Source organism: Amborella trichopoda, chromosome 1 (assembly GCF_054954075.1).
Source record: "Amborella trichopoda isolate Santa Cruz 75 chromosome 1, AtrichopodaSantaCruz75HAP2 v2.0, whole genome shotgun sequence".
In the NCBI taxonomy this organism is placed as follows: domain Eukaryota; kingdom Viridiplantae; phylum Streptophyta; class Magnoliopsida; order Amborellales; family Amborellaceae; genus Amborella; species Amborella trichopoda.
This window is the reverse complement of record NC_142336.1, coordinates 18,497,065-18,514,299: the sequence shown is the minus strand read 5'-3', so window position 1 is coordinate 18,514,299 and position 17,235 is coordinate 18,497,065. Positions and strand designations below refer to the sequence as shown.

General features: G+C 37.5%; 1 protein-coding gene across 2 annotated transcripts; it reads right to left on the bottom strand.

The window, feature by feature from the left end:
• Window positions 1-11,586: 11,586 nt before the first annotated feature.
• On the bottom strand, window positions 11,587-16,971 carry LOC110006873 (uncharacterized). 2 transcript variants are annotated; one of them, XM_020664643.2, is made up of 2 exons: window positions 16,499-16,971; window positions 11,587-13,097 (listed from the first exon to the last, which is right to left on the bottom strand). In XM_020664643.2, exons 1-2 carry the CDS (start codon window positions 16,904-16,906, stop codon window positions 11,901-11,903), a joined length of 1,605 nt encoding a protein of 534 aa, XP_020520302.1. In that variant the 5' UTR covers window positions 16,907-16,971; the 3' UTR covers window positions 11,587-11,900. The 2 variants fall into 2 exon arrangements, with proteins under 2 accessions (XP_020520302.1, XP_020520303.1); XM_020664644.2 differs by having other exon boundaries at window positions 11,587-13,085.
• Window positions 16,972-17,235: the final 264 nt, after the last annotated feature.

Below are 17,235 nucleotides of genomic sequence, written 5' to 3'. Positions count from 1 at the left end.
TATCCCCTTCCTAGGATTGATGACTTATTTGACCAGCTTCAAGGGCCCAAGTGTTATCTAAGATTGATCTCCGATTTGGTTATCATCAATTGTGAGCCAAGGAGGGGCATGTTCCCAATACCGCATTTAAAACCCGATATGACCACTATGAGTTTTTAGTAATGTCGTTCAGATTAACTAATGCCTCAGTTGTTTTCATGGATCTGATGAATAGAATTTTCAGACCCTTTTTGGATGATTTTGTTGTGGTCTTTATTGATGATATTTTGGTCTATTCGAAGAGCTTAGAAGAGCATGTGCAGCACCTGAGAGTGGTCCTTTAGGCTTTAAGGTCGAAAAAGTTATATGCCAAGTTAAGCAAGAGTGAGTTCTGGCTTCCTAGTGTGGCCTTCCTTGGGCAAGTTATTTCCAAGGATGGGGTCGTGGGTGATTCTAAGATTGAAGCCGTACTCAAGTGGGGAAGACCAACAAATGTGTCAAAGGTCCATAGTTTTCTGGGGTTAACAGGTTATTATAGACGCTTTGTAGAAGGATTTGAAAAAAATAGTGCTCCCTCTGACTCGTCTAAACCAGAAGAATGTGAAATTTGTATGGTCAGATGACTGTGAGAAAAATTTTCAAGAGCTAAAGAAGAGGCTGACTAAAGCTTCAATATTGACCTTACTAGAAGGAAATGAGGACTTTGCAGTCTACATTAATGCCTCTCATAAAGGGCTCGGATTTGTGCTTATGCAACGAGGGGAGGTCATTGCATATTCCTCAAGACAGTTAAAGTTGTATGAACAGAATTACCCAACCCATGATTTGGAGGTTGCGGCTATAGTATTCGCCTTGAAAATCTGGGGACACTACCTCTATGGAGCCCAATTTAAGGTATTTATGGACTAGAAGAGCCTCAAGTACCTGTTTTCCCAAATGGAGTTGATCATGAGGCAAAGGAGATGGATGGACCTATTGAACGATTATTATTGTACCATCCAATATCACCCAAGCAAACTAATGTGGTAGCAGATGCTTTAAGCATGAAGCCCGCAATATCGGTAGCTTATCTAATGGTCCGAGAGATGAAATGGGATGTAATGGGATGACACCCAGCTCCGCCCCTTGGTGGTGGGGTAAGTATGACAGCTCACCTAAGGATAGAGCCCTATCTTTTTCAACAGATCCGACTGGCACAAAAAATATCCCCAGCTCATGAAAATTGTAGAAAAGATGAACCTGAGAGGGAAAGACGATTTCTTTATGAACAGTGATAACTTGTTGATATTCAAAAATTGGGTTTATATCCCGAATGATGAGGATGTGAAGAGAGCCATCTTGGAGGAAGCTCACCGCTCTCATTATTCTGGGAGTACTAAGATGTATCAGGACTTGAAGAAAGCTTTCTGGTGGAATGACATGAAAAAGGAAGTAGCGTTGTTTGTTTCTAAGTGCTTGACATACCAGCAAGTGAAAGCTGAGCTTCAGAGACCCGTTGGATTGTTGCAGCCCTTACCCATGCCAGAATGAAAATGGGAGCACATTGCTATGGACTTTATCTCTGGTTTGCCTAAAACAAGTTCTGGGCATGATAGTATTTAGGTCGTTGTGGACCAACAGACCAAAGCTGCCCACTTCGTGCCGATCCGCACGACCTACACCTCGGATAAACTGGCCCAGTTGTACATCAAGGAGATAGTGAGGTTGCATGGAATACCAGTCAACATCGTGTCGAACAGGGACACTAGATGTACCTTTAGATTTTGGCTAGCTTGCAGTCAGCCTTGGGGATGAGACTCACTTTTAGCATTGCCTTTCACCCTCAGACTGATGGACAATCAGAAAGAACCATCCAGACCCTGAAAGATATGTTAAGGGCTTGTGTCTTTGATTTTAAGGGAAGCTGAGATGATCATTTACCCCTGATTGAATTCGCCTCTAACAACAGCTTCCAAGCCAATATTCAGATGGCACCTTTTGCGGCCCTGTATGGAAGAAAGTGCAAATCACCCATTTGTTATAATGAGATTGGTAAAAGAAGGATTTTAGGGTTAGAAATTGTCCAGATAACCTCAAAAAAGATTTCTTTGATTCGAGAGAGGCTCAAGACAGCTCAGAGTTTGCAAAAGAGTTGCACCGATAACCGAAGAAGAGACCTCGAGTTTGAGGTAGGTGATCGGGTTTCTTGAAGGTGTCGCCAACTAAGGGCATTATGAGATTTGGCAAGAAAGGTAAGTTGAGCCCGCGTTGTATTAGACCTTGTGAAATTGTGGAAAGAATTGCAGGTGTGGCATATTGACTTGCCCTACCACCCAAGTTGGCAAACGTCCATAATGTCTTTCATGTATCCCTACTAAGGAAATACCAACCCAACCTGTCCCCACATTCTGAAGTATGAACCAATTCCGATCAGAGAAGACCTGACCTTCATTGAGCAACCAAATGAAGTACTAAATATAAGGGTGCAAGTATTGTGTAATAAGGAGATCCCTCTGGTCCGTGTTTTGTGGCAATACCATTCAAAGGAGGAGTCGACCTAGGAATGGAAAGATGAGATTCAGAATAAGTACCCCAAATTATTCGATTAGCAGAAGTATGATTTTGGGGACAAAATCCTTTTAAGGAGGGGACGATGTAAGGACCCGGACTTTTTCGGCATGTAAGAGTAAGTCGTCGTGTGTGCAAGGGATGCCGTTGTGCATGTAAGAGTAAGCCGTAATACGTGCAAGGGATGTCGTCGTGCGTGTAAGAGTAAGCCATCGAGCGTGCAAAGGATTCCACCGTGCATGTAAGAGTAAGCCGTCGAGTGTGCAAGGGATGTCATTGTGCCGTGCGTGCAAGGGATGCCGCCATGCGTGTAAGACTAAGCCACCATGCGTGCAAGGGATGCAGCCGTACGTGTAAGAGTAAGCCGCTATGCGTGCAAGGGATGCTGACGTGCATATAATATTAAACTGTCGTGCGTGCATGAGGACACCATCGTGCCTGCATGAGGACACCCCCGTGCGCATCACCATCGTACGCGTCATCCTCTTGCATGTCACTGCCATGCACATCACCGTCGTGCAACACCACTGTGCGTGTTGCTGCCGTGAGCGCTACTGTTAAGGAGGAAGCCGTTGTGCGCGTCACCATAGAGCACAACATCGTCGAGCATAACACCGTCGTGCATGACACTGCTGCGCATGATGTCACCGGGCACGACATCGTCGTGAGTGTTGCTGTCGAGTGTGGATGCCAAGGGAATTTTAATGTGTTGCCAAGGGAATTGTAATGTGTTGCTCGTACGTGTTGGCCACTTGTATGCCACAGTAAGCCACCTGGATGCCACTTGTGTATCACTTACATGCCACCTACCTGCTGCCTCCCATCTCTTTGCTTATAAATACTGCCCTTCACACCCCTCCGAGAACTTTTACCTTCTCTCACCCACATCCTCCCTTTTTAACACTTGGAACCTTAAGCTTGGAAGCTTGGCTTTTGAGGGGAACCTATGTGGGGAACTTGGAGTCCGTTTTGGTACAAGTAAGTAGATATAGCATCCATGTTTCCATGTTTTTGTTTGATTGTTTTGCATGAAATCTAAGCATGAACATGGGTGTAATTGTAAATATGGGGTGGATATATGTTAATGACTTTATGCTAAAATGTGCCATGTTTTTCCAAAAATGTGACTCTTATTTGTGTGAAAGTTTTAGTCTTAAAGACATCTCTGTTGGTTATGAAATTTAGTGGAAAAGCACCTCTATGAATCTATTTTAAGATGAAAAAGACCTTGTGCTAATAGCTATATTGGTGTGAATGTTATTAGTCATTCTTTGAAGTATGCCAAAACTTTGAAATGAATTTTCAGGAACTTTGATGTTTTTATATGGAACTATTCACTGGCCAAAATGTCTCTGATTGAGGCCAAACCACTTCTAAATGAAATATGAATGAGCCTATTTTTAAAAAGGTTTGGAACCATGATCATATTCCCTATGGATTAGACATTATGCTCAATTTTCTGAGAGTTTGTCACATTGAAATTCCTGCTATTTTCTAGGATTGTTATGTGCTTTTATGTGGAATCGTTCACTAACGAAACTTTCTCTGATTGAGGCCAAACGATTCTAGATGAAAGATGAGTGAGTCTATTTTCAAAAATTCTTTGAAACCGTTGATCAAATTCCCTATGGAGTGGAATCTATGCTCGTATTTCTTAGAGACTATTACACGGAAATTTTTTCTCTGTTATGAATTATTGGGTATGCATGGTTGTAATAAGACATGCTTATGAAATAGTGAACGCTTATGAAATATTAAATGAGCATGGTTGTAATAAGACATGCTTATGAAATAGTGAATGTTTATGAAATAGTGAATGATTATGAAATGGTGAATACTTATAAAATATTGAATGAGCATGGTTATAATCAGACATGCTTAAGAAATAGTGAATGCTTATGAAATGGTGAATGCTTATGAAATATTGAATGTGCATGGTTGTAATAAGACATGCCTGTGAAATAGTGAGTGAGCATGGTTGTAATAAGACATGCCACAGATGTGATATGAAGCACTATGTAATGGGTCATCCATTGATAGTGTGATATGACAAAAGTGTGATATGAGACACTACAGAACGGGTCATCCGTTGGTAGTGTAATGTGATATGATATGGTAAGAAAGTTGTGCCGGCAGTTGAGATCTTCCTTAACTCCCCATGATAAGACGGGAGTTAGGATGTAAATGTGAATAGTCGAGAGGGTCACGCCCCCCAAATCTATATGGATACTATGCATTGGGTCATACATTGGTAGTGTAACGCTCTCTCGCCAGAAGGGCATAAGGAGAGGGTCGTGTCTTCCAAGGCCTATGCCTATCAAAAGCCCCAAAGCTTACTGGGAACTGTGTGTGTGAAGACATTACAAAATGGGTCATCCATTTATCATTGTCTTCCCTCCTGAGGAATGGTAGAAGTCTTAAGCCATGGGATTAACTTGGCCTGATTGATAGGGCTTCTACTTCGGGAATAGGCGACATTAAGATTGCATGTAGTTAATATATGTTTCCTTGAATTTGTTGATATATTATGTAATGGAAAGAATTAATAAAATGTTTGCTCATGTGTGTTAGATATCTGATTTGCGATTGCTCCACCATGAAAGGAATAACTCACGATACATTACTAATATAATTGTGATACATGACTTTATATTGTAAAACCTGTATCAATCTTGGGGACGGTTATGTATAACGGTGTATAGGCAGGAATGCTAGACACTTTGATCTACTTACTGGGCTTCATAGCTCATTCCTTTGACTTTCTTGAATGTAGAGTGATAGTTCACAGGTTGAGGCCGGACGGTTGGGTGATCACACCTGGCAGTTGAAGACCCGCACTTGACGAGAAGCTCCCTTTTGATTGTAGGTGTTAAATAGCAATTGGCCATATATTTGTTTTGTTGTGAAGCTATGTATTGTTGCTGTTGGGCATTTGGTGTCTTGAACAATTTGTAATACTCTTGAAATTGTATATAAATTTGGTTTTAATTTGTTCAGCTTTTGTTATGGTTGTTGAAGATTTTGTTTTCTTTCATAGTTTGCTTTAATTCCATCTTTTCAAAAGCAATGAGCCACTTCCACCTGAGTGGCATTCACTACCTCTGGTCACAGTCTCGCATCCTGTTATCCTCCAGCAAGTATGGTATGGGGCAGGGGGTAAGGCTGTGACAATACTATTCTTGATGCTCTGCATATTATGCATGATGGAAAATTTTTACACCTTCATGTGTGACAACTGACTGCTACCAGGCTTGGGTGGCAATATCTTTTCAAGGGCACGAGACTGATTTGGGGTTAGTGAATCAAGGAAGTCAACGTTGAAGTGGATGTAGAGGCGCCCCTTCATGAAGGGCCTTTGATTGTGTGGCATCCCCTCATCGTTGTTGGCCTTGTATTGACCAGGCTTAATGATTGGGATTCTGCCCTTTCGCTCCAGCCACCTGAAGATGACTATGACACCTAAAGTGATCAACGGAGATTTGCAAGGGAAAGCATCAGCTGTTAAAAAGTTAATGCTTTGCGAGACAAAGATTTGCAGCGGAGAGTTGGAAATTTTGCAGCAAAGATTTACAAAGTTTACAAGGCAAAGCTTTGCGAGACTAATTTTTAATGGAGGCGGGCCAAACTTGGCGAGGTAAATTTCAACAGATAAATTTTCCAAGGATCTAAAAAAAAAAACCGTGGATGATCAAAATGAGAATGCGAAGTAAACAGAAGATGGAGATTAAGATGTCCTTAAAGAAAATAAAATTTATTTGATTACTAACCTTCACAAAAAGGGCAATCTGTGAGCAGCAACAGATAAGAGATGATTGGATCCTTGTGGCTCTGATACCAGCTTTTCTTTTTCTCTAAATCTAATACCTAGTACCTACATGTGTATAGTTTAAGTATTATGGTGCATGTTAGTTTTCGATATACGGTTTTCACTATCACCCTATTCCCAAAAATTCGGTAGCACCATCCCTTATGTAGGATAGTGCTACAAGAATAATGCCAGAATACTCCTAATACCAGTCGTACTCCTACAAGAATCGGAGCATGTTTCAGAGTTTATATCTGGAAATAGAAACACTCATAGTACCAATCGAACTCCTATACGAATCAGATAAGGTTTTGAAGGGTATATCTGGGAATAGAAATACTCCTAGTACCAATTGGATTCCCGTAAGAATCAAAATAGGTTCCGGAGGCTATACAGGGTGACAATGTACGTCCGGGATCTGAAGGTACGAGAGGAGCTTCCTGGCCGATACAAATCTGAGATGCAATAGGGTATATGATGAACACACACCCAGGATACAGTTAGATCAAAATCTTCTTAAGTTATTGAGTTGCATACTCACAAACTCACAATAATCACAATAAAATACACTGATCTCACTATGAAATTGGTCATGAACACAAGAGCTCAATTTAACAATAAATATGAAAGAAATATCTAAAAAATATTTATCCTAAAATGCTATGGACTTCATGGATTGCTTAAGTGACTTTTACTAACACTCCATGATTTATGGAGTTCAAAACCTCACACATATTTGATCTCTCTTTCTGTATCTAATTCTATCTTGTACCTCACTGTTTTTAGGAAACGCTTAAAGTTTCACCCCAAACGCTTAAAGTTTCACCCATGTTTTGTATATCTGACTCTCACTTTCTCTTTCATGCAATGCCCTTTTTTATGGGGTAAAGTATATTTTAATATTACAAATGAGAAGTGGGAAGAGGAGAGAGAGAGCTAGAGAAGCACACGGTGAAAGAGAGATGCCAATTGCTAGGTACATCACAACCAAAAGGAGAGGGTAGAGATGGGTGATGCAAGCATGAGATAAATATTAATCTTTTGTAGAGAAAAGAAGCTGGTGGTCCAAAGGTTCCACAAAAGCAAAGTGGACTATCAAATGAAAGAAACAATAAAATAGTTTTTTAAATTCATAATTTAAAAATAAATTAGCAATGCATGCTTCCCACTTGTTATCATATTTGATCGTTTATCTTGTGGTATTAGGAGCGATCATAACAAAAGGGGTTAGTAAGTCCTTTGAGGTGATAAGAGTAATTTAAGAAACTTGAATTGGCTTCCCATGCCTTTGGACTGAGTACATATTTTGGTATTTGGTGTTATATTAGGAGATTGAGCTTGTTTGGGCATGTACTTCGGGCCGTTTGGATCTATGGAAATAGATTACTGAGGTAATCTATTTCTATTGACATACATTTCAAGAAAAGTATTTTCTATGAAATAGATTTCGATTGTTTGCATGCCACATGGATGCATGACATTTTCATTTTATTTAATTTATTTAAATATTTTTATTATATTATTCATTATAATGTCTTTTTTTTTAAATTAAATTTGAGATAGTTTCTCTCTCTAAAAATTTGAAATAATTTCTGTCTAAAAAATTTCAAATAGTTTCTCTCTCTAAAATTTGATATAGTTTCTCGCTCTAAAATTTTAAACTACTTTCTTTCCCTAAAACTTAAATTTTGAGATAGTTTCTCTCTCTAAAATTTTTAAGATAGTTTTTCTCACTAAAAATGAGCACTTTCTCTCTCTAAAACTTAAAATTTGTAATAGTTTCTCTCTCTAAAATCTTTTAAATACTTTCCCTCTCTAAAATTTGATATAGTTTGCCTCTCTAATGTTTTAAGATACTTTTCTTTCTAAAACATAAAATACGAGATAGTTTCTCTCTACAAAATTTGAGATAGTTTCTCTCTCTAAATTTTTTATATAGTTTGTCTCTCTAAAATTTTGATATAGTTTTGTCTCTCTAATTTTTTAAGATACTTTTCTTTCTAAAACTTAAAATTCGAGATAGTTTCTCTCTAAAAAAATTGAGATAGTTTCTCTCTCTAAAAATTTTAAGATACTCTTTCTAAAGAACTTTAAATTTGATATAGTTTCTCTCTCTAAAACTTTTTAAATACTTTCTCTAAAATATGGGATTTCTTTGTGAGGGTGATTTTGGATGGCACCAAATCCACCAATCTCCACCTTGATCTATCAAAATCACTTGCTCGCCATGCCAACATCCATTGGATAGCTTCACAAATTATTCATCATTTGCCAAATAAATTTTTTTATCATTGTTGCTGAAAAATTAGTGTTTACCATCAAATTTCTCTACCTCGAGCTTTGCAGTCGAAACCTTTATTGCCTTACCAAAAGCCCTAAACCAAGCCACTTGGCTCTGACACCACTTGTTGTAAACGAGGAAGCAATAAACCCAATGGGTTAATAATATGCAAATAAAGTATGATAAATAAATCATGAGACACATACCTCAAGAACACAAAGATTTACGTGGTTCACCCAAAAGGGCTACATCCACGGGCACCGCAAATAGAAATCCATCATTCCAATGAAAGTTACTTCAAAGATTTTAGAGCACACCTCAATCAAAACCCTCAAGTCGAACCACCATTCTCATATGGTGACCCAAATAGAGCACACAAATTCTCTACACTTTCATCTCATATATATAAGATTAGGATTCCATAAAAATAGGAAACTTCTTATAAATCTTGGATATATCCAATAGTCCTAATCTTTTGGATTTCTATTTCTTTTAGGAATTTTATCAATATCAATCTCACAAATTATGAGAATATCTCAATCCCACAAAATATGGGATTATTTTAATCCCACAAAATATGAAAATATCTCAATACCACAAAATATGGAATTTCTTTATGTGGATGATTTTGGATAGCACCAAATCCAATAGGGATTTCCATCCGTATCTATTATACTTTTAGTTCTCATAGTTAAAAGTCGATCTAAAGTGTTGAGGTATCAAACCATAGACTTGGGTGAAGTGGTGCGAGGAAGGAAGAGAAAGATCGCACCAACTGCAAAAGGGAAATTGGATTCGAGAAAGGCATGGAATCTCTGATGATGGGAGTTACTAGATGAATCCAACAGTTCCAATAGGGCAGTATTAAGGGCATGTTTGCACTTTTCAAAAAGGTCAAAGTAGGTTCGAAAGACTTATAAATTACCCAAAAAGTACACGCAACTTTCGCGTAAAGTGGCTTAAGAAGAGACTCCCATATCAAGAAATAGCGACCCCTGGTTTCAAATGAAAGTGTAATTTTGTCTCCTATTTGGAATTAGTCCACCTAAAAATGAAGGTAAGATGTCACATTGTGGCACCCCATCACCTTAACTACGTAACTTTTAGCCCATTCATATTTTTTTTACAGTTTAATGGAGAGTCCTCTACCTGTTTTAGGAATAGAATTGAAGATGTAATGTTGTGATGCCCTACCACCTAACCTTGAGCCCTAAAAAAATAGAATATTTAACTTCCAAACCACAATAAAGAATCACTAGGATGGCAAAAAAATAAAATAAACTTGCTAATGTGGTCAAGTTATTATCAACGAATTGTTTTCTTTTTATAAAATCATGTTGATCAAGTGTGTATTTTTGTGAAGAAATATTAGAAGGAAGAAGTTTATAAAGAGCCAAGGCTTTAAACAATCAAATTAAAGCTCACTTTAGAAATTTCACTAGAAGACGTTTTGATGCCCAAATATCATCTGGATATCAAGATGCATGGACATGAGAAAAAACTGAATTTCAAATTTTGAAAATAATGCATACTGTAATGCATTTTTTGACCGTTAATTTTCAAGATAGTCAAGTTTTTAAACATTTGCTTGATCTACACATCTTTTAAGCTTTAAATTTTATAATTAAACATGAAAATGTATTCAAAGCTTTTCAATATTGAAATTATATTTCTCAACATTATTTGAAGGTGAGCTTTACTTTGATTGTTTAGAGCCTCCACTCTATACAAACTGCACCCATATTAAAAATGTCGAGAGACTCAGGATTAAAATCCTGAACAAGCAGGATTCTACAATAACTAGGGGGCTTAAGTGATCTAAGTTAAATGACCAAAGTATTCCTGCTTGTTCCAAATTTAACCAAACTTAAAACCTAAAAAATATTTTTTCACTAGAATCTCTTGTTCCATGTTTGGAATGCGGAAAATGCCCAAGATATTTACGTCATTTAACCCGACTTACATAGCCAAAGCCAAACGTTGAAACTACCCCCTTTGCATTAAAAATCTATTAATTTGTTTTCCTAAGCTAACTGGGGTGAAATATCTTATAGGCAATTTGAGATAAAAAACAAATTAATTTCCAAATATCTTAGATCTGAATCCAACTTTAGGGACATGCTGCTATCCCAGAAAATAAGTCAGTGCTGCTATCAAATAAGAGGATATTGGGAGGCTATCCAATAAAAAACGTCAAAACTCACTATAGAACCACACCATTCTTATAGGAATAAATGGCCTTAACCTGGCTACATCACTAAATCAAAAGAGCATGTGCGTTTAAAAGAAACTGTCAAGCCATGGTCACACACATATGGATGGAATGCATCTCACTTGGAAAACTAGCTGCCTAATCATTCGTATGAAATATATTAAAAAAAAAAAGAACAAGAAGTAAAACCACACCAAAAATCTCAATTAACCTTCAAATTAATCATCTCAATCTTGGCTAGTATGGATGTGAGAAATAAGGATTTTAAGCCTTAAAAATAAAGTACTTTGTGATGCCTTATATGGATGGTCTATTTTCTAGTGCCAGAGATCCACATCTAATACCATTTTTAGATTTTCAAATTTCATAATAAGAGGTGGAAATAGATTCCAAGCCATTGTAGGGGTTCGCATTTCATAAATGCATTTTTCCAATGAGGTCTCAAAGCGAGCCTTTTACTTTCTCTCCACCTAGGCCATATAGAAATTAGAAACTGCATCATTTACAAAATAACTGAAGATCATCCACCCTTCTCTGCAAAATGCCTAGGACTTTCAGAAATTAGAAACTGCATAGCCTTACAGAAATTAGAAAATGTTTAGAAAATGTACACCCCAAAATGGCAGTTGATCAGTGACTAAAGCAGATTACAAAATCATAAACCATTGGATCTTACATGAAACTCATCTCCAAAACCTTCCAAGATTGGACATAAAACGAGACAGATATGAGCATCCCTTGGTATCACACATTAGTCAAGTATCCCATAAACAAATCCAAACCCCTTTCCATTAGTCTTTGAAATCAGTATTAGTAGAGGTCAAAAAGCAAGCTATGTGTCCTCCAAAAACTACATTCACAACCCAAACCATCCATTCAAAATGCCCTTACATCTTATCTAAAAGAGAGTCCAACAAAATTATAAAGACCTCCAAAGCACATTTCATAACCACCCTAAAGTAAATCATCCCTGCACTTAGACCACCACAAAAAAGGCCTTTCACACTTTTCACATGCAGAACATGCCATCACCATATCCAAAAAATGCACTCTGCTCTACATAGATTTATCACCTTTTAAGAAACTGTGGTAGTCATAAATTTGTAAGAAGTGACTCGCTTCAATTCCTCCATGTGTTCATCATTAGTTATTGCTAATGCAGCTCGAAGACCAGCAAGAAATATCTCATTGCCCCACTTGTGATCACCTTGAAGATACAAGGCTTGAAGAACGAGAGAATAAGCAGCCAAACTCACATCCCTACAATTATTCCCAGCTAGCACGGCCAAATTAGAAGCTCTTTTTCTCTTTAAAACTCTCATTTGAGGGATACTCACACAAATCTCATCACACTTAACCCCATCAGTCATTTTCTCTCCAGAGTCTTGGGTTTTAGTCTTTCTGTTTTGGCCGGGTTTCACCTCTGAACATGGAGACACCATACATAGACTTCCATTATCCTCCCCCTTCTTTTCCTTCTTTACTCTATGATACTTGATCTTGATCTCATCAGTCTTCCTTTTTCCAAACACTTTGGTCTTTGTCTTTGCTTCAGAAGATGGGGCAAACATAACTATGTTTCCATCATCTTTCCCCTTCTTTTCTTTCTTTGCCCCCTCATTGGTTAGAGTTAAACCAGGCATGTCCAATTGGGATCTTCTTCCACATTTCCTACTATTGTTCTCTTCTTCGAGTTCTTTGGTTCCTTTTTGATTCTTAGCTTTTCCAATCCTGCTGTTTTGGCTTGGATTCACCTTTGAACATGGGGATACCATACATAAACTTCCATTATCTCCCCCCTTCTTTGCCCCATGACACTTGCTAGCATCAATCATCCTCTCTTCAAACTCTCTGTTTTGGCTTGGCATTGCCTGTGCAGATGGAGCAACCAGACTGGTCTTTCCATTATCTTCCCTTTTCTTTGCTCTCTTTGGCCCATCCTTGGTAACTAGCGTGTCCAGTTGGGATCTTTTTCCATGCTTTCTACTTGGCTTTTCAAGGTCATCAGTAGCCTTGATCAAAATGCAATCATCATTCTCTTTGTCGAGTTTGTCAAGCCCTTTTGAAGATATTGAAGATAAGGGAAAAAGTGAAAGTTTCTTGGCTGTTCCAATATTGGATCCACATTTCTTCAATGGCAAAGCTTCAACCAGGGGCTCCATTTCTTGCTCAATGGATGAATCTTTCTCTCTGATTACTAAAGCAACATTGTAGTTATTGCTGAGAGGAATAGATTCCTCATTTTTGATGGACTGTTCTTCCTGTAGCAATTTCTAACAATGGGAGAGAAAACATCAAATTAAGGAGGGAGTAAAACAGAATTTTCATGGAAGGCCCTGGTTCTTTGGAAACAAATACCAATAATGAGAGAGAAACTAGGAAAAAAAAATGAGAGAGGAGCACATATTGGCAAAAATCCATGAAAATAATATTGCTAGAAAGATTTTTTATACTAGAAACTGAGTAAATATTGTTATCTACCAACTATTTAACAGATAGAACACGAACGATGAACTAAAATTGATCTGCTATGCAAGAAAAAAGATATCATTAGATGAAAAATTGCAAAATATTGATTATCTGTTTTCTCACCAACCATTCATCTATTGAAAACTTACTATTTCATTTTTATTTTCATGTTCATGCATTTTTTTTATTTATCATTGTGAGGTCAATCATCTTTTTCAACTGACTGAGCTTTCTGGGTGGGTCATTAGGTTCTGAAGCAGTCTCGATGTCTTCTTCTGTGAATTCATGAAACCATGCTTGAATAATCATATGCATGTTTTGAACAAATATTTCCATTAAGTGTAGTTGTTTCTTATACAAACTACTTATGCATACATGACATTCTAACTGGTCAGCATAAACTTGGCTACAAGGTGTCAATTGGGTTTCTAAAACTCATTTCTAAAATAGTGAATCTCTCTTGATAAGGACAGTGATGAATACCAACACTTTATGGCTTAGCTATGTTGATGTGCACTCAGGTGCTATACCTCTTGATCATTTTCAGTTGTGGTTAGTGTATTAGCGATGGCTGCTTCAATAGGCAAAACATCTGCTCATTCTGCCCAAGATTTTCTTGTGCACTTTTTTGGGTCAGTACTAAACTAATTCTGCTCCTGTTTCTTCTGGCTCAATGGACGGATCTTTCTCTCTGTTTTCTAAAGTAGTATTCTACTTATTGCGGGGAGGAATAGATTCCTCAATTTTGATGGACTGTTCTTCCAGTAGCAACTTCTAACAATGAAAGAGGAAACCACAAGTAAAGAATGAGGGAGTAAGGCAGAATTTTCATGGAAGGCTCTGGTTCTTTGGAAACAAATCCCAATAATGAGAGAGGAACTAGGATTAAAAAATGAGAGAAGCACATATTGGCAAAAATCTGTGAAAATAACATTGTTCGAAAGGTTTTTTATACTAGAAACTGAGTAAATATCATTAGCTCCCATCTAGTTTAACAGATAAAACACAAACGATTAATTAACATTGATTTGCTTTGCAAGAAAAAGGATATCATTAGATGAAAAATTGCAAAATGTTGATTCTCTGGTTTCTCACCACCATTCATCTATTGAAAACTTACCGTTTCTTTTTTATTTTTATGTTCATGAATATAATAGCATAGACATTCCAACAGCTGTTGTTTTGCAAAAGTTGTCATATTCATGCAACTCGAAGTATCCCATTAGGAATTAAAAGAAAAAACCTTAACAAGAAAAATGCAATAATTTTTTTTGTTTTGTTTGGGATAAGGAATAATCCAAGACTAAGCAACTGCATATTTTATGAATGGAGCACAGCAGTACGTAATACTCAATTCTTCTATGGCCGTTACATTTCTGAACCTCAAAGAAAAATAAAATGGCAGCTATAACTTCCTTACTAGGGGACACCTAGTTTAGAAGTTACTTGGTTGTCGTTTTTACATTCTGTGATAAGCCAGGTTTGAATGAGAAAATTTCACACCCTTGACCTCTAGCCTATAATCCAGGTTGTCACATTGCTAAACCAAAGGCAGGAAGAGACCTATTTGGTGGTTTTTCTTTTGAACTACTTTCACTAAGGCACATAAAAACATATAAACACTAAGCACATTTTTCTATGGGTACATACAATGCACACATGGAATACAAGCTTGTAAGAGGAATTTAATAGCAATAACAAACACTTCTTCTGGGACCTTCTACGGGATAAGTTGCCTCATATGCATCATTTTCTGTTTTGATACACCACCAAACAAGATAATTATTATCATAAATTTATAGTACAACCACAAAACCATAAAATGGGACAAAGAGTAACCAATTCATATAAAAGATAAAGCATTGTATGAATCACTGATGCATCATCCCATCCCATTCAATTTATGAAACAAAATATCAGGCTGAAAAATATCAAATTGAAAGTACATAACTATGAGGATGTCCACTGCCACAACCATTCTTGGTTGTGAAGAAAGTACTCTCTATTTATATAGAAATAACTAGAAATCTTTACTTTGATGACCCAATGTAGGCATTAAGTATGCCATCCTATTTACCTTCATGGAAAATGAAGAAACGGGCTCAAAAGAAGGGTCTATACTCCGTAACATGAAAGGACCACCTAATTATTGTTCTCAATTTCTCTGCCTCAAAACTAAATGCTTGAGAGAACACACTCAAAGAAACTGCAAACTGAAGCTGAGGGAAACCTCATGTGCTCCACATACCAACCTAAAGCCTCTTATCACTCCACATACCAACCTAAAACCTCTTATCATTCTTTTTCTAACTGCTCTGTAAATATTTAGTTAAAAGCCTTAGAGGTTATCAAAAAAAAAAATGAATATATCTAGTCAGTTAAAGCCTCAGAGGTTGTGGCAACAAAATTGAAGAGAGGAGATCTCCTTCTAATAAAGAACTTGATCAACTCCAATATCAAAAAAATAAAATGAAGTCTAGAAGAACTAAAAAAAGCTTCAAAGACAATGACTAAAATAAAGGTTTCAAAGGATAGTCAATATCCATCTGCTGTACCCAGCAGTGACCCATCAGGCATCATAGCGAAAGCTACCAACAATTATCCAAGAGGGAGATATACAAACAATAGATTTAAGAAGAAACTGAAGCACGCAGAACCAAGACATTGGAGAGGCCATGAGAAACCATCAAATCAAACAACAAAATCAGAGTTAAACTTGCCAGTGAACCAGAAAAACACAAGAAATGGAACATGCATAAAGGCAACTGGAAAGGAGAAAAACGTATCTATAAAAATGAGAAAAGCAAAACCAAACTGATGTAACATTTTCAAGACCATAGAACAAAAAGAAACCAAGAAAAAAATTTCTCATGAAGGAAACAATAAAAATGCGAATTGAAACCAGCCTCATCGATATAAGCAACAAGCATCCAGAATAAGAAAACAGCTACATAAGCCACACAAACATACAGAAGACCCCCATAGAAACCAGATAAATAACAAATAAATAAGCCGAAACTTCATACATATGGAGCGCAAAACAAAAGAGACAAGAGATTGCAGCAAATCATTATATACAAGGAAACCTAGATCAAGAGAAAGCATCCATTTCAAACCCTATAAGCTTGACCCCTTTTGAGTGAGAATAAGAAAGAATAACATTGTGTTTTGCATTAAACACAAGAATGGGAGCTTGAACATATACCTTTGAAGAAGATGGCATGATCCAATGGCCATCAACGAAATCTTGATGAACCCTCAGCTGATTAGGCTCAAAAATCATCTCTTTCTCAGAGTCCCATAAATACACGATGTACTTGGGTCCCTCTGCCATCACCTTCGTAATCACACCAGCCCACCAGCCATCGTTGCAGAAAGCGTCGACTTCCTCATGGACAGAGAAACCACGCGGTGGGGGCAATGGCCTGACATTGACGATGTTCGTGATTTCAACCAATGGCCGCTTCTTATCATTACTCACAAGGTTATCGTATTTAACCATGACTTTGCTTTCCCCCATCATTTTCGCCACTGATGCAGTGAACCAGGCACCCTTGCATCCACCTTTTTCATCTCTGCTAACTTCGACTCGGCTCCCCGTCCTAAACGCCATGGTTCCTTTCCTCACAACTAACTCTCTCTCTCTCTCTCTTTCTCTCTCTCCAAACTGTAACTTCAAATCCCTACTTTCAGTATGAACTCCTCTCCGTACTCTCTGCCTTTTTCAGGACTCTCCCTAACTTTCTCTCTCTACTCTCTCGAATGTCCTTGAGACCTCGTCTTCTGACACAGCCCCCTCGAGAAAGGGAATTGCTAACAATGCTATTTAGATATTCCACCTAATTATGGCGGGATGGCGGGAATTTTAAAACAAAAACTGAGAGTCTACCAAAGATATTTAGATATTATGGCGGGAAGGCTACAAAACATATTTAGATATTA

What these genes read in the sequence shown, in the direction of transcription:
- LOC110006873 (XM_020664643.2), bottom strand. Translation starts at nt 16,906, where the DNA reads ATGGCGTTTAGGACGGGGAGCCGAGTCGAAGTTAGCAGAGATGAAAAA. An exon ending in TCATGCCATCTTCTTCAAAG is followed by an intron (nt 13,098 to 16,498) that starts GTATATGTTCAA and finishes TCCCATTGTTAG; the next exon opens with AAATTGCTACAGGAAGAACA.